The following is a 22694-nucleotide window of genomic DNA, read 5'->3' as shown; positions in this document are numbered from 1 at the left end:
GGAGAGCTGCCCAAAATTCTCTCAGCAGAGCGCCGGCAGAGCTGTCACTGGGTGCCGGCACACGGAGCCTGGTCCAGCTCCCATCTGATGGACAGAGGTTGGTGTGTCATGGGTTTGCTTGCTTTTCTGTCCCCTCTCAGGGCTCGAGGAGGAAATTTGGATTGGTGCAGCAGCTGGGGAGTCGGTGGTTTGTGTCAGTGGCAGATCTGAGGGGTTGGTGGGGAGCAGACCTGAGCCCTCCCGGGCTGTGCCACGCTGCCCAGCCACGACCTGGGGCTCTCCTTTAAAAATTTATCTTCTGTTGTTTTCCACCTGAGCCTGAAAGGTAATGGGATATCCCTGTGATCCTAAATGCTGAGAAATAGCAACCAGCTCCACTCAGATGGAGTGAAATAGCTGTGGAGGGTCAGAGCAATTTGTGGGTGTCAGGGTTTGTGTGGGTACCAGGGAGCCCCAGCCATGTCTGCATCTGGCAAGGGGGGACCAGAGGCAGGAACAGAAAAGTTTTCTGAGCAAATATCCAGCAGTGTGACAGGCATGGGGGAGCAGAGCTGTGGCCATATGGGATGGACTGCGGGACTGTGAGGGACCCAGGACGTGCCCATCCTGGGCAGGCAGCACCTGGGTGTCAGTGCTGGGGGGACACCACCCCCTTCCACACCTGATCCACCTTCCAGGCAGCATCTCAGGCAGCCCTGCCCTGCACCAAACCATGCACATGCTGGGCAGTAAATATTTTAAATGGAGTTGGGGTCTCCCTTGCCACCCCATTTCACAGCTGGAACTCATCTCTGCTGCCAAAGCTGAGAACAAATTTGCTGCTTTTTCCTTCAGTGTTGTGGTGGGTTGTGGTGCCCCCTGCTAGCTGGGCAAGGTGGCCATCTGTCCCTTGTGGGACATGCTGGCAGTGCCCTCCTGGGCCGTCCAGATTTGTTCCTTCAGGCAGCACAAACTCAGAGAGGCTGCAGCTCGCTGGGCTCCCAGCAGCCCCGGGCAGGAGGGCTGGCATCCTCCTTCCCTATTCCCAATCCAGGAGGAAGGAAGTGGTGGTGGGAAAGCTGCAGGGCAGGGACTGTGGGGTCACATACACTGCCTCCCTGCACGGGGGTTTGCTGCTGTGGGCTGAGCTGTCCCCACTCTCCTGTCCCTTCTGCTGGGACAGTGCCACGATGGGCCATGTCCCGAGAGAGCTTTCAGAGATGAGCACAGATCCTCCCCTGGAGGATGCAGGACACTGATGCATTGATGCAAAACCTAGCCTAGGTAGCCATGTGTCCCCAACAGCAGTGTGTCACCAGGCATTTTTGACATGCAGAGATGCCTCAGTCTGTGAAAATGCCCAGCTCTGTCTGTCCCAGCTGCTGGACAGCACAACTCGGGGCTGAGTTACTAAGACTCATCCTTGGTGCTGCAGCAGGGCTAATCACCCAGGAGGGGCTTGCAGGGCTAGGTCTTCCTAGCACATTTCTCCTTTTCTAAATGGTGCTGAAGAGAAAAGCTGATCTTCCCCAAGACTTCTCCATCTGGGGATATCCAGGGGTGTCTCCACAGCCGGGGAAAGAGCTCTGTTTTTCCCTTTGCGTGGCCATTACCTTGGCTCAGGATGCCCAAGCACCCTGACACAGCAGGAGCAGAGGTGCCAGTGTGTGGAAGGGTGGTTGGGAGGAATCTTTGTGCCCGTTCTCCCACACAGGACCTGCTTTCCCATGCAGGACCAGGAATAGTGAATTCCCCATGTCAGAGAGAGTGGGCCCTGAGCCATGCTGCTCTGGCCATGCAGGAGAAGACAGTGGGACCAAGAAGCTCCCTGGGCACCATGAGCAGCGTAACAGGATCACAAGCAGAGGTGGGGAGATATCCACCATCCAGCAGAGATTCCCAGGGTATTTCCCTGCCACTTTGCCCAGCTCTGGAGCTGGGGGTGGCAGTGGAAATGTTTTGGATGGGCAGTGACCACGTGCCTCCAATCCCAACAGGGCCTTGAGCTACTCCTGAGCCTCACCACTTCTCAATTAAAGCACCCAAAATACGAGATAATGCCTCATTAGCCACTTCCCAGGGCATTTTGAGGTGTTAATTGAGGAATGCTTATAGAACCTGTGGTTACCCCGAGATGCACAGGCAGATATGTGAATACTTTTAATCATCTTCTGAATCCTCCTGTGGGCAGACAGGCCTGCCCACAGATCTGCCCAAAGCCCACCACGCTCTGGGGAGCATCATGGCACACCTGGTGGCTCCAAATGCCATTTGTCCTCAAGTGGGGAGCAGAACAAATATTTACTGTTAAACCTCAGCAAAGCAGCAGGAGCTGGGGAGCAGGAGGACAAAACCTCCCTCCCTGATGAGGTCAGGGCAAGGAGAGACCCCCAGACTGCTCACCCTGCTGTGTGAAAGCCAGTCAGATTCCTGGCTGTGTTCAGGTATTGCAGAGGACCAACAGCTCTGGTTTTAGTGATCCTGCAAGCCCAGGGCAGCCAAGACTCTGCTGGGAGGAGGGATGTCCCTATTGCAAGGAATAACAAGTATTCTTGAGGGAAATAAGGGAATAATTCTGCTAATTTCGTAGCAGAAATGAGGTAATGGAAGAAAACTCAAACTGGGGGGTTGGTGATTGCCACAGCAGCTGGAAAAGCAGAGGCTGCCTGCACAGGGCCAGGGTGGTGGGGGAGAAATGGAGCTGCTGAGTTTGTGATCAGCAGGGCTGTGCTCTATTATGGCAACAGAGACTTTCTGGAGTAGAAGTAAATCAGAGTTCCAGAGTGTGCAGGTTGGGACTTGAGGCTGGAGCAGCATCTTGGAGGGTTTGCTCCAGCTCAGCTCTCCGTGCACAGTGCACACGTGAGCAGGGGCAGCATCTCCCTGGTGCTGCTGATCCTGCTGGGCTGGTCCAGGGGGCTGTGCCCTGCACCAGTCCCCACTGTCCCACAGGGCCATTGGGCAGGTCCCAGCCGTGCTGCAGCTCCACACCAGCCCCATGGGACCCCCATGCTGCGCCCAGCAGAGGCAGCTCTGCCCTGGAGCTCCCTGCAAACCGGCCCCTGGGCTGGTGGAGCAGCACGGGGCAGCTGCTCTGCTCTGGGGAGGATTTTCAGGTTGTGCGAGGCAGAGGAAGGCAGCAAATCCTCCCCCCTGGAGAGGCAGGAGCCAAGGCTGCTGCTCCTGTCTCGCTTGTTGGGAGGGAATTTTGCAATCTGGCAGCCCACGTGCAGCACCCAGAGCAAAGCCAGCACGGTGGAGAGCAGGCACTGGGCTCCATTTTAGGGCAGTCTGTGCCATGTTAAGTCATGCAAATAAATAAATAGCCAGGAAAAAATAAATAATAATCCTTCAATGTACCAAAAAAACTCTCTTCAAGCTGCCAAGTGAAGTACATCAGCAAAAAGCATTAGCTCCATACTGGCCTGTGAAATACTCCTGGACTGCAGATTTTCCATGAGTGATCAGGCAGTTTTTCTGAGTACAAAGTTGTTTTATAATTCTAAAATTAAACCAGGAACATAGTAGTGTAGCCAAGGAGAGAAAGTCTGGCTGGTAAAAGCAGCTCTGCCCAGAGAAAGGTGTGTGACATCAATCCAGCCTGGAGCTGAGCAGCTCCAGCGCTGCTGATGGGGAAATATCTGGTGGTAAATCCATTAAGCTTCACTGATCCCCTAGTATCAGATTGTCACTGTCCTGCCTTTTTCTTTTCTGCCTTTTTTTATTTTAATGACTTAAGCTCGTTTAGCTAATGAGCTGCTTTATCCCCCTGAAAGGAGACAGGGCTCAGGGTGGGATGTCACACTGTGAGTGTGACAGGCCGTGCTGGGGATGGCATTGAGGCCAGGAACTCCCTGGGGACCAAGGAATGGGGGCTGGCTGTGCTGTCAGAGCCAGCTGTCCAAGCCCATCCCTTCCCAGCCCCTCAGATGGGACACAAAATAACCTCCCTGTGCTTTTCCTTTCCCCAGCCACACCAGGAGCACCCTGCCCAAGGAGTGATGCCACTGGTACCCAGGAGATGCTGGGGGCTGCTCCAGCCCTGTGCATGAGAGCAGACACCCCAGGGACCCTGTGCCCCAAACTGGAGCCTTGTCCCAGCCTGAGCTGAGTGTCCAGGGATGCAGAGAGCAGGTGAGCAAAGCCAGAGCAGGTAACAACAGCTCCCCCCAGGTCTTGGGCTTCCCAAACCCTCCATTTCGGGTTGGATCAGGAGTTTCCTTTGGTCCCTGACACTGGGGCTCTGTTTTCAGAGGGCACCTGTCACTTTGAAATACTCCCAGCCCTGCTGGGATGCCAAAGGGCTGCTCCAGCCCTGCCACAGGGCCACATCCAGCACCACAGGCTCTATATCACAGTGACAGCTCTGCAGAGGGCTCTAAATGAAATCCCTGTCTCAGGGAGCCAGCTCCACACTCAGGGACTCTGTGGTCTGGGCTTCAGCAGTAAATCTCCCTCAATAAATCCTCCAGAGCAGGGCAGAGGAGCAGTGAGCTGCAGCTTCACACCTTCACCCATCCACAGTGTGAGAGGGAGCAAAGCTGGGCCCCTCAGGGAGCCCGGGCTGTCAGTGGGGCTGTTCTGCTGCAGAAAAAGGCTGAAGCCTGGGAAAAGGACACATGGGGAGCCATGTTCATGAAGGATCTCTGTCACCATGTGCGTGCACTGAGGAGAGCCAAGGTCCTGGCCAGGTTTGCCACAGAGTGGCTGTTCCATCTGCAGGCAGAGATGGGTCCTGGCATCTCAAAAAGCACCAAAACTGGCAGCTTTTCCCTGATTGGATCAGCAGCAGGTCCCCACTCACCTGAGGGCTCCAAGGAAAAGAAAATCAGGAGTGAACCCCAACCCTGGTGGCACCACAGCCTCAGCTGTGCATGGAAGGTGAAGCTGCTGCCCACAGCCCAGCCCCAAATCCTGATCTGCAGGGCTCTGCCTGCAGCACTGAGTCACAGCTGCAGGGATGCAGATCCAGCACCGACACCTGGGCTGCCCCCACACCTCCCACCTCCCACCACAAGCCAGCCCAGCCCTGCCTCCCTGAGCAGAGGGCTGGCACCAGTCCCAGCCAGGGTGTCACCTTCCTGGGGTGCCTGAGCTGAATCCCTGTGCCTCAAAAGGCTGGGTTCAGCCTCCAGAGACGCCAGCCTTGGGGAAAGGGCTGAACCCTTTGGTACAAGGTGGGCAGGACCTGATCCAGCAGCAGCAAGAGCAGCAGGAGCACACACAGCCACCACCTCCTCCCAGCTGCAATCCCTTCCCAGCTTACAGCACTGGGGAATGCAATGGGAATTAGTGCCTGGGTGCTTCAGAGCCCTCCCAGCTGGCACTTGGGGTGTCAGTCCTGTGATGGCAGTGCTTGATCTCACAAGCTCCCTTCAGCCCTGGGGAGGTGCTTTGCCCAGGGCAGATCCTAATTTAGGACTCAGCGATCCTGGCAAGTGCATCCCATTCATATCAGAAGGGTTTTTTCTGTTTTGCACTAGAGCTGCACGTTGTTTCCCCTAGCTGGCTGTTCAGCTGTGGCTCTTGGGGCAGAGATCACTTCCCAATCCCCTTCCACAGCGGCAGACCCCGAGCTGGACGAGCCACACCGTGCTTTCACTTGCTGGGTTAGATCACCCAGCCCTGGGAGCGGGTGTGTTATTCCCAGGGAAGCAGGAGTAATGACTATTTTTAGTTGTTTCCCCAGAGAATAAGATCTCTGCTCAGTTTGCATCAGCTCTGCTCCAGAGCCAGGCAGTGGCTGGGGATGGTTCGTGTTCAGGCAGTGCTCTGCCGCGCCGAGCGTGCCGCGCTCGCTGCTTCTGCTTGCTGGCGCGTGCCTCATTTCTTTTGAAAATCAGATGCTTTAGGGGAAACTTTCTTCTTCCAGCTCTGCGTGCCCACATCTTGCATATGCAGGCGATCTGGCACATCCCTGCTCCCCAAGCAGATAAAGGCACGGGCGGGAGCCGGGCTGGAGAGCGCTGGCAGCCAGCACAAACCTTCCCGTGGGGCTACAGAGCCCAGCCCCAGCCCACTCTTCACTTTCCAGCTACAGAGGGGAGGTTTGTTCCCTGTGCATCTCTTTGTGGTTGAAGGCTGAGTGTCCAGGTGCTCTGTTTGGGTTGGAATTACTCGCCATGACTCATGATTTTGGGGGGAGAAGCTCCCATGAGGAGATGCTAAATGCCTTCATGTGGAAGCGCCTCTTTCCCAGTGTGGTTTTGGTGGTTCCAGAGGACCCCATGGATGTGCCCATGACAGCTTCCTGCAACTCTTGCCTCTGGACACCTCCTCTCCTGGTTTCTCTGTAAAATTGGGTGGAAAAGCTCTGTTGGGGGTCTCCCAAGGGCTGGAAGAGGCTACAGCCAGCAAGGCCATGCAGGAAGCCTGGGCAATGACAATGGCTTGGCTCTGGACACCTCCTCTCCTGGTTTCTCCGTAAAATTGGGTGGAAAAGCTCTGTTGGGGGTCTTCCAAGGGCTGGAAGAGGCTACAGTGGTGGCTGAGTGCTGTGTATTCCCTCTATAAAAGCTCTCCCTGATGCCAAGGGAATGAGGGATGCAAGGGAGCATCCCAGCAGGAGATGAGTCCATCAGGCTCGAGCACCAAATCTGCTGTGAATTTCCCCATCATCAGTCCCCATGTGGTCCCAACACGAGTTCTGCAGTCCCTTCTTTATGCTCAAGAAGATGCCCTGCCCCACCTCATCCCAGAGAAGTGCAATTCAAACAGCTCAACAAGTAGAGGAAAAGCCTGATTTTCCAGCTGGGCTTCTCCCAGTATCTAAGACATGCTCTTTGCTCTTTGCTGTGCTCAGCACTGAGGCAGGGTGGACAAAAATGCATCCCGTGGTTTAGCAAATTATTTCCCTTCCTAGCTTTGGGCTTTGTCCTTTCCAGAACACCACATGCACCAGACACATCTCTTTTGTTGGACTTTTTCTTTCTAATTTAGGCTGAAACCTGAGTAATTTGAAGCAAAAGGACATCCTTGCACTGGACACAGCCTGGTGTGTGGCTCAGCCCTGAACATGACTACAGAGAGTTTTGCAGAGTTCCTGAACAAGCTCAAGGAAATCCACGAGAAAGAGGTCCAAGGTAGGGAGACAAAATTTTCTTACCAAAACCTGGCCAACATCCATTTCTTTGTAATGCCACCTTGATCCATTTGGTGTCAAATAACCTGAAGGGAGGAGGAGCAGGTGTGGATTAGGGAGATTTGGGGATTAGTGCTGAGCCAGCAGCACCCTTGGGGATGGCTTGGGACATGAGGTCACAGCCTGTCCCTCAGGGGAGAACACCCACTGAAGGCATATTTGCACCTCTCGCTGCCATACTGAGAAAAAAAGTAACTTTTTGAATGATGAGAAGGAGCAGAAGAGAAAGGACATTCCTGCACTCCATGCTGCTGGAAAGGAGGCCATGGAGGTGCCCAGTGCCTGCAGGAATCCCACTTGCTCCCAGCATTAACCACGGGGGATTTGGCTCCTCCTGCCCCTGCTGTCGAGGTCTGTGAGCTGGGAGTTTGCAGGGGTGACACACACACCTGCTGGGCATCTGCTCCAAGCAGTGAGGATTGCAGGATGTTTGGATACTGAGGGATCAAAGGCAAAGCAGAAAGATGCATAATCTATAGGACAGAAGCAGCAGGAGATAAAGCTCTGCTAAAGAAAACGTTTGAGTCAGGTTGGATAGTTTATTCCTCTAGGGAATAAATTATTTCTCAGGCCATACATTATTAAAATAAAACCCATTAGGTTAAGCAACCAAGTGCCAAGTCCAATTGTTTTCCTATTAGAATAATTCCCAGTATCAATATTATGAACAAAACTTCAGCACTTTTGGATGATTCTGGCTTATGAATTCATTCTTCTCTTGTGTAATTTCAAGCCGTGTGAGAGTTAGAGGAAACTGTTGAGCAATTTAAACCACATGTTTACATCTACTTTGCATAAAATGGATTTGACAGGATACAATGTCTGCAGATCCATCAAGGAAAGCCATTCAGCTGTAAATATTCTCCAAGATGCTTTCCAACCATGAAAGCTATAAAATACTGCCCACCTGGGAAATGTGAGCCGTAGTGAGAAATAAGTAGAAACAAAACTAAACCAGACTTTTTGGATCTGCAAAGGAGATGCAGACTCATTGAATAGTGGGGATACAAAACGAGCTCTCATTTTGTACACCTTTCCCAGCTACATTAAACTGTGACTGTGTTTAACACATGCAATGTGTTATTCCTTATTGGAGATCAGGCTTGTGAACGGATGAGATTTCTGCAAAGCCACGCACCTTCCTGAAATCCCATCAGTGTCCTTTGCTTCTGAGTGCTGGGGAATTGGCAATAAACACCCAGATCTCTCTGTGTCTGTTCATTATTCCAGGTCTGCACAGCAAGGTGACGGAGCTGACGACAGAGAAGTGCCGGTGAGTGATGCTGGGGCAGAGGGGCAGTCACACCACTGCACTCTCGCACCTCTGAGTTATTCCCCAACACTGCTGCATTACAGAGCACCATTTGCCTTTCTGGCACTGCCAGATTTTGGCTCCAGGCAGGGCTTGGGTGATCCCAGCCCAGCTCCAGTTTGCCTTCCCACTGGCAGGTGATGCTTGTGCCACCCGGTGCTTTCTCCTTGGGAGGAATTAAATTGCTAACTCCAAGGAGGGTGTCACAGGGCAGCATCCAGCCTCCAACACATTTGTTTCCCCTCCTGCCACACAAGAAAAAGGGCACTGTGGATGAAGGCATGGGTTTTGGGAAGAAATCCAACAACCTTCCTTTCTTTGTTCTGTTTCTTCAACTAGCGATGCTCAGAGAATCGAAGAGCTGTTTGCTAAAAATCACCAGTTAAGGGAACAACAGAAGGTCCTGAAAGAAAATGTAAAGGTGTTAGAAAACAGGTAGGATTTGTTTTTAAGTAGGGTGCTGCTGAGTGACAGTGACTGCACAGTCCTGGGGGGAGAGTTTGGGGCTTGCTGTCTTCCCAGGACTGGGATGTAGCACATGAACCTCTATTTTTCCTATACTCAGCTGCTGGGAGAGCTGGAGGAGTCTGGGCACATGCACAGGAGCTTTCCTGGGCTGCTGGTGGTGGGGCTGGGTCTGGAGGGGTGCAGAGGCCAGTGCTGGGCTGTGGGGGTGATTCTCTGTGATGGTCTGGGTGTTCACATTTCCCCGTGGGGAGGGCATAAACCCATTTCTTGGTTCACACACATGGAAACCGTGTGGTAACAAGCTGTGGGGTTTCCTTCCTCCAGGCTGCGAGCTGGTCTTTGTGACAGATGCATGGTCACTCAGGAGCTGGCCAAAAAGAAGCAGAATGAGTATGAGACCTCTCATTTCCAGAGCCTGCAGCACATCTTCATCCTCTGTACGTACTGACACCCTCTGTGAGCTTGGCTTTGGCAGGCTGAGTCTTTGCTCAGTTAATTCCCCTCCCAGATATTTGCACGTGAGCCCTTGCGGTGAGCAGGAATCTGGGAAGGGTTTGGGAATGGGGAGAAGGGAAGGAGCAGGACTGTCCAAGGAGACACAACCCTTCACACAAATCATCAGAGCTGGGGGTCGCAGTCCCCCACACCTCTAGAAAAATGAGAGATTCCAGGCTGTGTCAGCTGCCTGGGAAAAGGATGCATTTGGCACGGCAGAAGCAACACTCTGGCAAAGACAGGAAAGTCACAGCAGCAGCTCAGCACGGGTAAATGAAATCAAGCAACACGTGTGATGGATCTTCTCCTGAGCCCTTGGCACAGCTCCCAGCGCCGCTCAGGCACAGGCTGTTTTTCCCTGGGGATCTGACCAGCCCAGGGAGGGTCACGGGGTAAAGGAGATAAGGCATTTAGGAGGGATGGAGAGGTGCCAAGAGCCCTTGGTTTATCTCCCCTGCTATGCCACTGCTCCCCGAGTGGAGCAAGGCAAGGCACCATGCCTGGGAGCCCACCCGTGCTCTCCTTGGCCTCCTCGCTGCAGCACCTTGTGCTGGGTGCTCACATCTCCCCCTGGCCTCTGTCTGATCCCCTCTGAGACCCCCAGCCCTCCCCCTAACCCAGCACCCACTCACCACCCTGCCCTGGTGCAGGGTGTTCCCCGTGCCCAAACCACCACTGCCTCCTCTGGCTCTGGGTCTGGGTCTGGGTTTGGATCTGGGTCTGGGTCTGGGTCTGGGTCTGGGTCTGGGTCTGGGTCTGGGTCTAGGTCTAGGTCAGAGTTGGGTCTAGATCTGGCTCTGGTTCTGGCTCTAGGTCGTGCTCCTCCCCTGAGCTGGGTGACCTGCAAGCAGACCCAATCCTGATGCAACCTGAGTCAGAAAGTTGCTCCCTTTTATTCCTTAGCCCCAGCACATTTACAGAGAAGGAAGGAAATTGGGCATCCCTCCAAAAGTCGGTGCCATTCCCTCCTCCCCCGGTGCCCCAGCGAGCTGTGAGTAGCATCCTTGCAGCATCAGAACTCACAGAACCTCCTCTGTCCCTGCAGCAAACGAGACCAATCGCCTGAGGGAGGAGAATAAAACTCTCAAGGAAGAACTGAAGAGGCTCCAGAGCCTGGAGTAAGCACTTTTCTGGTTTCATTCTCTACAAGGGGCATTGGCAACAACCGGGGCATCCCCAGAGCTGGGCAGGGCAAGGGTGGCATCCTCAGGGGTATTTTAGCATCTAATTCCCGTGGGTTCTTGTGTATGCAAAACATGGAAAAATCCCTGATAGTCTCAAAATCCTTGTTGGCCTTTGCTCACTCTCCTGTCCACCAGCATCCAATGATTAATTTTTGGGAAACAAAGATATTTAACTCCTTGGAAACAAAGCCCTGGGCAGCTTGCGTTGACCTCAGCCTGGAATTCCATGGCTTTTCCACGGCACCAGCTCCCCTCCTGCAGCAGCCAGAGAGGGTCTGCAGGACACAGGTGGCTTTGGGGGAAGGAGAGTGACACACAAGGGACAGTGATGGGGTTAAAGAGGGAGAAGTGATCTGCACCAACAGGTTCACAGCCCAGCAGAGCACTGTGCTGGAAGCCAAGTAACCTGCCAGGCTGGCCAATATATACAAATCAGCTCATTCCTCAAGGGTTTAAAGTCCAGAGGAATTAGCACTGAGGGATTAGTTTAGAAATGTGTTTTCTTTGGAGCACAGGAGCACCATCTGCTTAAAGAGAAACTCTGGCTCCTACTCCCCAGTGCTTCCCCAGAGCTGAGTAGCTGCAGAGCTGGAGGCTGGGCTGGGCTTGCTGAGCACTGAGTGATTCTGCCCTGCTCTGCTCTGCTCTCCCCTGAGATGCTGGATAGGATTTCCAGCCCAACATCCACATCTCAGCATCAGAGTCCATCCAGGGCTCTGTGTGTGTCTCCAAGGCTCAGGCACTCCCTTGTGGCACTGAGCATCACCCTCTGCATCCTGGTTTGGTGGCAAGGGACAGACACCACATCCCTGTGCTGAATCCAGCCCTCCATCAGGCTGAAGGCCCAGCCAGGGCCGGGTTCCCACAGAGCTTTTGCAACAGCCACAGCTGGGGCCTGGCTTACCCAACATCGTGGTTCCTGCAACGTTACCCACAACCAAGTGGGGCAATCTCACCTCCTAGTGGGGCTGTCATGCTGGCTCTGTCCATGCTCCAGACTGCACTGGGCTGCTGATAAGGAAGGAGCTGAGTCTGAGGATCCGGAATGTCCACATTCACACATACATTAATATGTATATTTGTGTATCAGGCTCAGAGCTCTCAGTACAGCAGCTCCAAAACCTTCCTTCTCCTGCCCCTTCTCATTCATTCATGTCCTCTTCCTTCCAACAGGGACAGGACAAAGACCCCAGGAGTCTCGTCCAGAGAAAGCTGCTCCACGCCAAGCTCCCCTTTGACTCTGCTGTCCCCAGGGAGCAGGAGTGTCGGCACAGAGAAGGCAGAGCACAGGGAAGCAGGAGCCCAGCAGGACGTGCCAGACCTCGAGCTCAGTGAAGGTGGGTGCTGCTGGCTCCTGCCACCCTTGAGGGACCTGGGGATGTGGAAAATGACTGAGCCATGGTGCACAACTGCTCTGGGAAAGGGTCTGGAGGGCAAAGACCAAGCTGTTGGCAGCTCAAAGGGACATTGCCACAGGCAGAAAAGCTGTTGGGGAGGGAAATGCAGGTCAAGGGAGAAACACCCTGCTCTGCATTAGAGCAGAAGAGTGCTTGGTGCCCTCACTGAAAGAAAATTCATGCAGAGACCATGGCATTCCCTTCCTGCCACCCACACATGCAACAAAAGGCACGTTCAGTCAGGTACTGGCTTGAGCCAAAAGGTAATTTTGACTCAAAATCTTCACTGAGAGGTGGTTGGGAGCAGCCAGTGGCATCCCTGGGAGGCTGCATGGCTCCAACCCACTGCAGGGCAGGGCTGCAGCAGCTCTGGGGGACCATTACTGCAGCTGGTTGTGTCTTTTTTTGCAGAAAAGCCTCCAGAGAAGCTCCAGAGAAGCTCTCCAAGCAGCAGGGCCTCTCCAGGCACCCTCCTCCAGGAAGTCAGCCTTGCAGAAATAGTGAGTTGTCAGAGGCAGCCTGATGTCCTCAGGCTTCTCCCCACTGCTGTGGTCATCTGAACTGGATCCAGACAAGCAGATTGGGATGGGGAAAGAGTAGGAGGCACTTGGGGGGTGGAACAATTATCCAGACTTGGACAGTTTGTCATTTCCAGAGCCTCACATTTTCAGAGAGCCTGGCATTCAGTGGTTGCAAGGACAAACACAGAGAGGGTGTCAGCTCGGGGCTGCTGAGTGACATGGTGACATTGGGCACTGGGAGATGAGAATGCAGGACCTGGACCTGTTCCTGGTCATGGGAACTCAAGCCCACATACACACCCACACAGATTCTTCTGTTTTGGCACAGGTTTTGCTTACTCGACCTCCACAAAAACACTTGAAAGAGCAGGTGAAAAGGGGTTTTGGTAAGGCTGCAGGCAGGCTGTGGGGATAATTAATAGGGATCACAGGAAGGCTTGGTGACATCTCCAGGTGGGCAGGGGAAAGTCAAGTCAGAACATGTGGTGAGCCTTTCATGGCAGCTGATGGAGACAATGATGTCCTGGCCCAGGTACTCCACCAGAAATACACCCACCAGACCAGTGTGTGCCAGGAGCTTGCATGAATAAAGTCTTGCATGAGTAAAAAGGCCTGACTATGGGACAAGGAATTTGCAGGGTCTTATCTTGGTTAAGCCACTGAATCATGACTCAAGAGGAGATGCAAAACTTCCCATGCTACAAATCAGTGCAGCCAGAAAATGGAGAGTACCTGAAGGGAAAATTTCCTGGAAAAATAAATAAAACACTTGATAGAGCTGTTGACCAGAACCATATCAAGCAGAGCACTCAGGAGCTGTCTGTCTTGTCCTGACTGGTGAGATGTGTCCCAGTTCAGCCAGGCTCCCTGGAGCACACTGCAGAAAGGCTCACCTGCACTTTCTGTCCTCTGCCACAGGCATCCCAGAGGATTTCCAACCAGCTGCACGGAACCATTGCCCTGGTGAGACCTGGCTCCAGACCCTGCCTGTTGGAAAAGAGTCCTTCAGGGCCAGCAGTGTCTCCACCAGCCAGGAAGGATCCTCTGCCTCCAGAGCGCGAGCACAGCCCCGGCCTCGAGGCGTGAGTACCCGGGAGTCGTGGTGGGAGCTGATCCACAGCCCACTGCAGCTGTCCCTCAGGGGATGGATGGGACATTCCCTGTGTCTGTCCACCTCCCTCCCCAGACTTCTCCCACAGCCTTGGGAAGGGGGGGATATCCCAGTTTACACCAGTAAAAAATGACTGGAATCCAGCCCGACAAGATCAGGCCCTGGTTATTCCAGCTCCTCAGACAGAGCCACAAAGTGAACCAGGTGTCCCCACATCCAGGCAGGACTGTCCCAGGCAGGCAGCAATTCCTGCTCCTCCTTATCTATTCTAATGGGCTTTCCTGCAGGGCTCAGCACTTCCCAGGCTTCTCCTCCCCACTGATTCCAGGAGCACAGAGGGCTGAGCCAGGCCAGTGAGCTCACCTGTAGACAGAGAGGTTCCCAGAGTGTGAGTAGCTCTGCAGAGCATTCCTGGGAACAGCTTGCACTCATAGGAGCTGCCAAATACCCAGCAGGGACTGGGTTTGCAGGGCAGGTTCCTGCACAGTACCAGCCTCCCTAGGATGGCTGTAAAAGTCTCCCATTGAGTGAGATTAGGGGAGGGTGGGCTCTTCCTCTGTCCTGGGCATCTTCAGGCACTAAGAAAGCCCAGGGGGATAGCAAGGATGTTGCTAGCTGTAAGACTTTATTTCAAAAGTGACTTCTGAGCAGCAGTGCTGATGTGAGAGGTCACTGCATCCTTACCCTCACTCAAACCCCTGCCTTGAGCTGCTGTGGCCTAGAGACAGGGAATTGCTGCTGGATGGTGGGATGGGAATGGCTTCCTGCACTGTGTGGGATGGGAATGTCTTCCTGCTGCTGACTGCCTGATGCCCCTGGCCACCAGGACCCTCCTCCCCAGCACAGAACCCAAACACAAACATGATGTACTGACCAAGAGCTGCAACAGGGCATGGAAGGAGCAGGAGAGACCACACACATCCCTGCATGACTGGGAACCCATGGGAAAGCTCTGATGCTAACATGTGGGGTTGGGGTTTTTTTTTTCCCCTGATGTGATCTTTAATGTAATTTTTTTCCCTTGATGTGACCTCTAATGTAATTTTTTTTCCCTTGATGTGACCTCTAGGGTAATTTTTTTCCCTTGATGTGACCTCTAGGGTAATTTTTTTCCCCTGATGTGATCTCTAATGTAATTTTTTTCCCACTCATTTTTTAGTTATTTAACAACGAGCAAACTGGACTCCCCCAAGGTTGCTCCATCCTACGAAAACCTAAAGCTGAGTGCCCGCAGAGAGCAGCTGTGCCTCCTGCACAAGCACCTTTCCCTGCACCAGCTGGGGCTGGCGAGTCCCCGCGCCCCGGGCGAGCGGGACGGCGGCTCCTTCCCCGGCCCCCTGCTCCGGAGCCCAGCTGCCGACGGCAGGACGCGCTCCCGGGACCCCTGGGAGGAGCACGCCGCCCTGCTGAAGCTGCCTGCCACCATGGTGTACGTGAGGGACCAGCAGCTGGAGGAGAAGCTGCGCCTGCTGAAGCAGCGGGAGCGGCTGCAGCATCTCCTCCTGCAGCAGCGGGCGGACGGCGACGCCGAGCCCCGGCCCGGGCAGCGGCCGCTGTCCCCGTGGCTGGGCATCGCCGCGGCGTGCAAGGAGGAGAGGATCTTCCTGGAGGATGCTGCGGATGGCAAGGAGGAAGAGAAGGCGCTCTGGCTGGGCCGGGAGCGGCCCGAGCTCCGAGCCAAGGTGGAGGAGGCGAGGGACGATGATGGGGACGCGCCGCTGGACCTGTCCGAGTCCGGCCGCGGCAGGGAGACGGACTGGCACAGACGGACAGACGGCCGCCGGGAGCTGCGGGACAGCCCCGGGGACAGCCCGGCCGTGGCCGCGGCCCGCGGGGGACACAGGGCACAGCGGGACGAGCTGCGCTGCCCCTACCGCTGGCCCGGTGCCACCCGGGCACTGCCCGCTGCTGCCAAGGAGGAGGAGGATGAGGAGGATGCAGCTGTGGTGAGTGCGGCTCTTGTGGCATCCACCGCAGCCCCTTCCCCACCCCAGGGTGCCCATCACTGCTGCTGGGACCACTGTGACCAGTGGGAGGGTGGGTTTGATGGGTGTGAAGCCAATCTGCACATGGCAGAGCTGTGGTTGCTCAGTCCTGGCTCTCACTCCCCACCTCCCCTCCAGTGCCCTCAGGGTTTCTATCCAGGCCCAAGGGCAGGCAGTGGCTGTGCCCCTTCCCACAGGAGGTACTGGGCTCCCTACAAGCACACCAGAGTGCACAACAGCATCTCTGTGATACTTGTCCCTGTGGGTGTCACTGTCACCGGGTAAGGGCTGGGGACAATCCTGTCCTGCCGGGTGACAGCAGCGTTTGTGCTCCCTGTGTCCCACAGCTCACGCTTTCACGGGCTTATCTGACAAACAGCTCCACGCCGAGCGACCCAGAGGCCCTTCCTGAGGCTGGGCTGAGACGGGATGTGGCTGCACAGAAGGGAGATGCAGGTAAGAAGCCCCAGGCAAGTGTGACATTTGAGAAGGCAGGAGTGAAAGGTGCCTTTTGGTGAAGGCATTCCCAGGCCAGAGCTCTCTGCTGGGCTCTGCACACTCCTGCAAACCCACCTGCCAGGGACCAAGGGCTCCTGCCTCTCCACTCTTCTGGGCCTTTGGGGGAACTTCAGATTTCACATTTCTGTCCTTGAGAGCTCAGCTTTCCACCCTAGATACATCCAAAGTTCAGGCTTAGTATAAACGGGGAGAAAGTAATTTGGTTTTTCTGGAGAAAAGCACAGAGAGGAGCCATCCATAGGGTGTTCTTGACACTCAGCAGAGCACCCTGCACTCCACGCTGGGGGCATGGAATTCTCCAGGAGCTGAGGAGTCAGCACAGCTCTGACCTCTTGGCAAAACCCACTCCACAATGAGCAGCAATAAGATAGTGCTGCTGCTCCAGCATTTCCCACTCCTCTCAGGGAAGAAGCAGCTCAGAATGTCCCAGCAGAGATGGGGAAAATGCAAGAGGTTTGCAGGACTTGCACTGGAAAACCATCCCTGTCTGCCCCCTTGCTGCAAAGCGTGTCCTGTGATGGCACAGCACACAGGGCTGAGCACAGGGCCAGGGATGCTGCCACCTGCAGCAGGTAGATCAGGATGTTTTCCTTCCTCTCCTTGCTCCACCCTCCACAAGAGCCCTTCCAAGGCTTTCTCCCTGCCTGACCCCCAGGAGACACAGGTGCCAGCTTTGTCCAGGCAGGTGGGAGGCAGCAGCCATGGGGATCACAGTGGGAAGCACGTCTGCTGCTCAGTACCAGCCTTACTGGCTTGGCCAGAAAGTTGAGCTCGCCTGGATTAGTTGGTCTGGGCGTGTCGGAGTGGTTTGGGAACACTCTCCAGAGCAGGATTTTTCACGGCGGAAAAAAAAAAAAAAGAAAAGAAAAAAAAAGAAAAAATAAAGAATCCTCTGTGATTTACATGCTAAGGAGATATCATCATGGCAGAAGAATTTCAGCTGATTACATTCTGGGTGTGGGAATACAGGACTTTCTTCAGTTCTCACCTTAAGGCTGACACAAAGCCCGGGAAACAATACACAAATACTTCTGCACTTTCTAGTGAACCTTAACCTGCAGAAGGATAAGGTGAGGATGGGATCAGGCTACAGGGAATGCAGGAATGCCTGGAAGCAGCATCACCTGCTCTCCCACCTCAGGAGAGGGGGCTGCCCTGCTGAGCTCCATGCTGGCTAGGGCTGGGTGTGATGAGCAACAAGTTCTGAGCTTTGGGGGTGCCCCTGCCCCTCAGAAGAGGGCACAGCCCTGTGCCCAGCCCTTTCTGGCCACCATGGCCAGCTGAGGTGTTACTGTGTGTGCAGACAGGGTGATGCCACCACCAGCAAGGCCTGGCCCCAGCCCCTGGAGATGCAGTGAGTGCAGAGGTCGGGTGTGTGCAGGTACATGTCTGGGGCTGTGCAGCCCCAGGGGCTGTGCACAGTGAAATGCTTCTGCTGGGAAGGGAAGTGTCTCCCCTGCCTTTCCTTCCTCTGCTCCTCAGCACACGTTCCCTGCCAAGAGCTGCTGGCTGAACCAGCAGCAGACGTGGGATTGTCCCTTTTGGCCTCTTCACCCCAACACGCTTCTCCCCACCTGGGGCTCAAACAGGAAGGTGCAGTCTGGGGCTTTAATACCCCCAATTTCCCCCCTGTATGTAGCCACAGATTTGGGGCAGCTCTTGTGACCTTGGTGCAGCAAAGTCCTGTGGATACAGCTTTCCTGGGAGCTGTTTTCCCAACAGAGTCTTGGAGCACTCCTAAACATTCATTCCAGGCTTGCAGTGCCTCTGCCTCACAACACAGTTGATTGCTGAAGCTCTTTCTGCCTCAGTGGCTTTGTGAGCCTGGGCCAGTGGCTCTGCATCTGCTCATGAGCTTGTCAAGCCTGCCACCAGCCAAAAACCCTTCTTTTGTGTTTCTTTAGATGACAATGATGCCGAGTCTGGGAAGCAAGAATCCGATGAGGCAGACACAACGGACAGCGAGGTTAGTTTGTTTGTTTGTTCTCAGCTATCAGCTTATGCTGCTGGGTCCCAGAGGCATCAGACAGGTTGTGCCAGCCCTAACTCCCTCCAGAAGGCAATGGCTCTTCCTGCACCAGGTGCCAAACCTCATTCCCACCCTGTTGCACAACTTGCTGCTAAGGGGTAGAAGTTCCACTCTTTCCAGTCAGTCAAGAGTGTTTATGAACAATAGCATTTGTCATCACTCCATAGCAATGGTCACAAAGGTCCCTGGCAAAGCCACCAGCTCCCTGGGAAAGCCAGGGTGTCTGTAGGCTGACTGTTCTTCTCGTTGGTGTAGGAGAAGTATGAAGATGAGATCCTACAAGAAGCTGAGGCTGACGGGAAATACTTTTGCACCAAAGACAAAGTTCATGGGCAGCAGAGGAAGAGAAAAAGAGGACAGGATACCTGGATAAAAGGTAGGGAGGAGAAGTTCCTTGGGGCATCAGCTCAAGGCTACCACTTCTGCTGCTTCCAGAGGGACTCCTGTGAGAAATGCCCAAGGACAGGGGAGAGGAGGTTTCTCCTCTGAGCCATGTTTTTGCAACACTCATATCTCCAGCCAGAGGAGTCCAGCTAATGGTTAGCCTGGGCAGGTTGACCAGGAGAGCACCCCAAGCACCTAAGCTAACAGAGCTTAGTCCCTTGTGTTTGCTTATCTGGTCAGGGAGGTGGTGACTGGGGAAGGCCAAATTCCCAGGGGTGAGTTATTGACATTCAGAGAAAGGTTTCTGCCAGTTCTGTTGATCTTCCACTGTGGCTGTGGAGGTTTCCCTGCTGACAGAGGAATGTGTTGTACCCATGTTCCCTCCAGGTGAACAAGCAGAAAACTGCTCCTGATAAGGGCAAGGATAAGCCAGTTTGTCTGTCAAGCCTTAAAAAAGGCTCTGTCAGAAAAACCCTGCTGCTCACCTGCTCTGTCCTGGTGGTAAAAACAGGGAAGTGTTGGCCCAGCCATAAATGTAGAGAAGGCTGTTGCTTAAGCTTGAAGGGAGCTTGTTTAGCAGCCTGGCCTTCAGAGGGCCCTGCTCACTCAGGGGACACCACCACAGCCAGGTGACAAGAGGGTCTGCTGTACAAAACCAGCCACCTGGAGCAATGGGGGGAAGCTGTGCTGTGTGGCCCAGGGCAGACACACACGACCCTGCAGGACTGGAAGGGGATGTCCCAGGTGAGGGATGGGTGCAGCTGTGGCAGGAGTGGGGTGATGGAGCATGTGGTATGAGCCATGAACCACGCTGGAACAGGGAGAAATCCACAGAATGCATCTGGCTGCTCTGGGTACCCTGTCAGGGACAATTCTGCATCAGGTCAGTTCTCTGCCTGTTTCTGCTTCACATTGTTTTGTGTCCAGGAGCACAGCAGCCTCCCCTGGATACCCACACATCTCACATGTGAGGGGTTTCTCTTCATCTTTTCTGTGCTGAGCTTTGCTTCCTCCTGTGCTGTCTCTGTTTGGGGATGAGGCCACGCTGACTCTAGAAGTGTAAATCCATTTCTCTGTGGTTAACTCCTGCTGTCATTTGGCTGTTTACAGGATCTAAGAAGTCAATGAGAGGAAAAAAGAAAATCAAAGTGGAGCAATGCCCAGTGGGGATCACAAAGGAACTGGAGAATTGCTCTGCTTCCCACAATGATCCCTCCAAGGACAGTTAACAGCAGGGCAGGATGGAGCAACTGCAGACCAAAGGACAGAGCTCAGAGACCTCAGAATCCCACCCATGCTGGGAGAGTGAATCCTCCTGTCATGCTGGGCCAGGCAGTGGGGAGTTCATAAGGACTCACTCGTGAGCAGAGCACCCTGAAATTCCTCACTCAGTGCCACAGGAGAGGCTGGGCAAGGATGAGCCATGCAGGTGACACCTGGAGCAGCCAGGTCACTGCTGGTGGAGCCCCACAGTCAGGGATCCCAGCCCTGTGCCAGAGCAGACCCTCAGACTGGATCCAGGAAGAGGAGATGTGTCTTTGGAGCCCTCACCCTGCATCAGAACCGTGTTCATCCCTGGGATTTCACACTTGGAGAATGGACCACCAGACTTCTCTCCTCATGAAGGATGTCCCAGTGGCTGGCTGAGGGGTGGTGACCAAACCAAACACTGCAGACCCCCAAGCACAAACCTGCTTCAATTAAATCCCTACCCAGGTTTCATACACACATGGCTCTTGTGTGACCTGGGGAAAGTCCAGGGTTTTCTCTTCTAGTTAAGTAAGGAGCAAGAACATGGGCAGAGAGGTGGGATGAGTCCCTGGAGAGGGCAGGGAGAAGAGCATGGGAAGGGAGGGTTTGGGTGCTCCCTGTCCCCAGGGCCACCTGTCCCTGCAGGAATGCCTGTCCTGCATTGCCTGGGAAAGGTCAGCGTGTGAGACCCAGCTGCAGCTCACAGCAGAGCACAGCTCAGCAGCTCACACTGACCTTGGCAGCATTGCTGGGAGCTATTTTTCACGTGGATAAATTGTTCTTAGTAATCTTTCTCTGATGGGATGAGATGGGAAGGGCTGCAGCGAGCATCCCTGCTCACAACATCGATCCAGGAGCCAGGCTGGGCTGTTCCTGGCACACAGGTGGAGGGAACAGGGACAAAACAGAGACCAGCAGAGAAGTGCCAGAGCCAATTCCTGATATGGGGCACTCCCACTTCCTTTACCTGCAGTTATTTCTGTTTAAACGTGGAGGTTTTGCCCGTTCACACGAACGAAGGCAAAGCACAGCCAGCCAAGAGCAGCACCCTTTGCTCGTAGCACCTTCCCATCTCCACAACCCCAAAATCCCGTTCAGAGAGCCCCGGCTGCGGGGGGGCCCCGCACTGCCCGGGGCAGCCCCGCATCACCCGGCCGGGCGGGAGCGCTGCGGGAGCGGCTGCGGGACTGGGACCGGGAGCGGGGTCGGCGGTGCGGGCTGTGCGGGACCGGGAGAGCTGCGGGAGCGGTGCGGGACCGGGAGCATGCGGAACTGGGACCGGGAGCATGCGGAACTGGGTCCGAGGGCGGTGCGGGTGATGCGGGACCAGGACCAGGGGCGGTGCGGGACCGGGAGCTGCGCGGGACCAGGAGCGGGAGCAGGAATAGTGCGGGACCGGGAGCGGGGGCTGTGCGGGAATAGTTCGGGAATAGTCTGGGACCGGGTGCGGGCAGTGCGGGATCGGGACCGGGACCGGGAGCGGTGCGGGACCGGGAGCGGTGCGGGCGGTGCGGAACCGGGAGCGGTGCGGGAGCTGGAGCAGTGTGGACAATCCGGGAGTGGTCCCGGGAGCGGTCCCGGGAGGGGTGGAGGCGGTCCGGGAGCCATCCCGGGAGCGGTCCCGGGCCCGGGAGCCGTGCGGGCGGTGCGGGAGCGGTCCCGGGCCCGGGAGCCGTGCGGGCGGTGCGGGAGCGGTCCCGGGCCCGGGAGCCGTGCGGGCGGTGCGGTCCCGGTACCGGGAGCCGTGCGGGCGGTGCGGCGGGCGGGCAGTGCCGCCTGCTGGGCACGCCGGGCCGGGCCGGGGCCGCTCCCCGAGCGCCGGGGATGCGGTTCATCCTCCCCAGGGCACAGCTGCTCTGCTGTGGAGCCACGGGAAGGGAGCGGGGGCAGCCGGCAGCTCCGGCACGGGGATGGAGCGGCGGGAATCCCGCGGGGATGGCGCGGCTGTCACGGAATTTCACAGGAGAGAAACTCTCCCAGGCTGAAAAATTATTGAGCCAGCCGTCATCTTCCCCCTGTCTTCACGGTTTGGAAGAGCTCCTCGGGTGATGGGGAAGGGTCTGGAGCACGGATCTGCTGAGGGGACTGGGGGAGCTCATCCTGGAGAAAAGGAGGCTCGGGGGGACCTTTTCCCTGGAAGGAGCTGTAGCCAGGTGGGGCTTGGTCTCTTCTCCCAGGTGACAAGTGACAAGACAAGAGGAAAACGGCCTCAAATTGCACCAGGGGAGGTTTGGATTGGATGCTAGGTAACAAAAGTTCACTGAAGGGGTTATCAAGCACTGGAACAAGCTGCCCAGGGCAGTGTTGCGGTCACCAGGCTTGCAGGGCTGATTTATCCCAGCTCAAACCATTCATTGGATTGTGGCCATGGGAAATGGATCAGGACCATCACTGATGCCTTCCAATCTCAGTCCTGGGCAGACAGCACAAGCTCTGTCCCTTCTCTGAGCAGCTTGGAGGGGAGAGCAATAACCCACTGACCACAGTGATGAACTGGATAAAACTGTCTCTTAAAAATACCCCAGCAAGGAAAAGGAAAAAAAGAAGTTGAAATGCAATCCCATAAAGCGGCCCCTGAGACTTAGGGAAGTTGCTTGGGATTGGGAGAAATGAAGGAGGGAGGGAACTTTCATGGACTGTAAAATAATCACCTCCCTATGACAGTCCCTTGATAAGCAAAATGTGCAGAAGTCCTGCCAAAAATAATGAAGTCCTCAGTTTCTTTTCTTCCCACAAAGATTCTTTCCCCTCACATTGCATGACACCACCACAGAATCCACCTTAAATTAGTGGGCTTTTAATACCTTTTATGTTGCCTTTTTTCATTAGACATTTTCACCCACATCTCGTGCTGGGTGTGTTTGAGGGGCTGGCAGGGACACATTTCAATTAGGGCAATCCCAGATCTGAAAAAACAA

General features: G+C 55.0%; 1 protein-coding gene across 1 annotated transcript; it reads left to right on the top strand.

Moving 5' to 3' along the window:
• The first annotated feature begins 6955 nt into the window (after positions 1-6955).
• RBBP8NL (RBBP8 N-terminal like) lies at positions 6956-20106 on the top strand. Its single transcript, XM_039719360.1, has 13 exons — positions 6956-7061; positions 8351-8393; positions 8772-8867; positions 9225-9337; positions 10441-10513; positions 11753-11916; positions 12388-12476; positions 13416-13579; positions 14768-15554; positions 15941-16049; positions 18017-18078; positions 18397-18517; positions 19636-20106. Exons 1-13 carry the CDS (start codon positions 6995-6997, stop codon positions 19752-19754), a joined length of 2007 nt encoding a protein of 668 aa, XP_039575294.1. The 5' UTR covers positions 6956-6994; the 3' UTR covers positions 19755-20106.
• Positions 20107-22694: the final 2588 nt, after the last annotated feature.

Source organism: Passer montanus, unplaced genomic scaffold (assembly GCF_014805655.1).
Source record: "Passer montanus isolate IOZ18808 unplaced genomic scaffold, ASM1480565v1 scaffold41, whole genome shotgun sequence".
NCBI classification, from domain to species: domain Eukaryota; kingdom Metazoa; phylum Chordata; class Aves; order Passeriformes; family Passeridae; genus Passer; species Passer montanus.
The sequence above is the reverse complement of the archived record's forward strand: the minus strand, read 5'-3'. Positions and strand labels throughout refer to the sequence as shown.

Excerpts from the sequence above, each read along its gene's own strand:
- RBBP8NL (XM_039719360.1), top strand. The coding sequence starts at position 6,995 with ATGACTACAGAGAGTTTTGCAGAGTTCCTGAACAAGCTCAAGGAAATC. Across the intron at positions 10,514-11,752 it reads AAGAGGCTCCAGAGCCTGGA|GGACAGGACAAAGACCCCAG; the intron begins GTAAGCACTTTT and ends TCCTTCCAACAG. Across the intron at positions 13,580-14,767 it reads CACAGCCCCGGCCTCGAGGC|TTATTTAACAACGAGCAAAC; the intron begins GTGAGTACCCGG and ends CTCATTTTTTAG.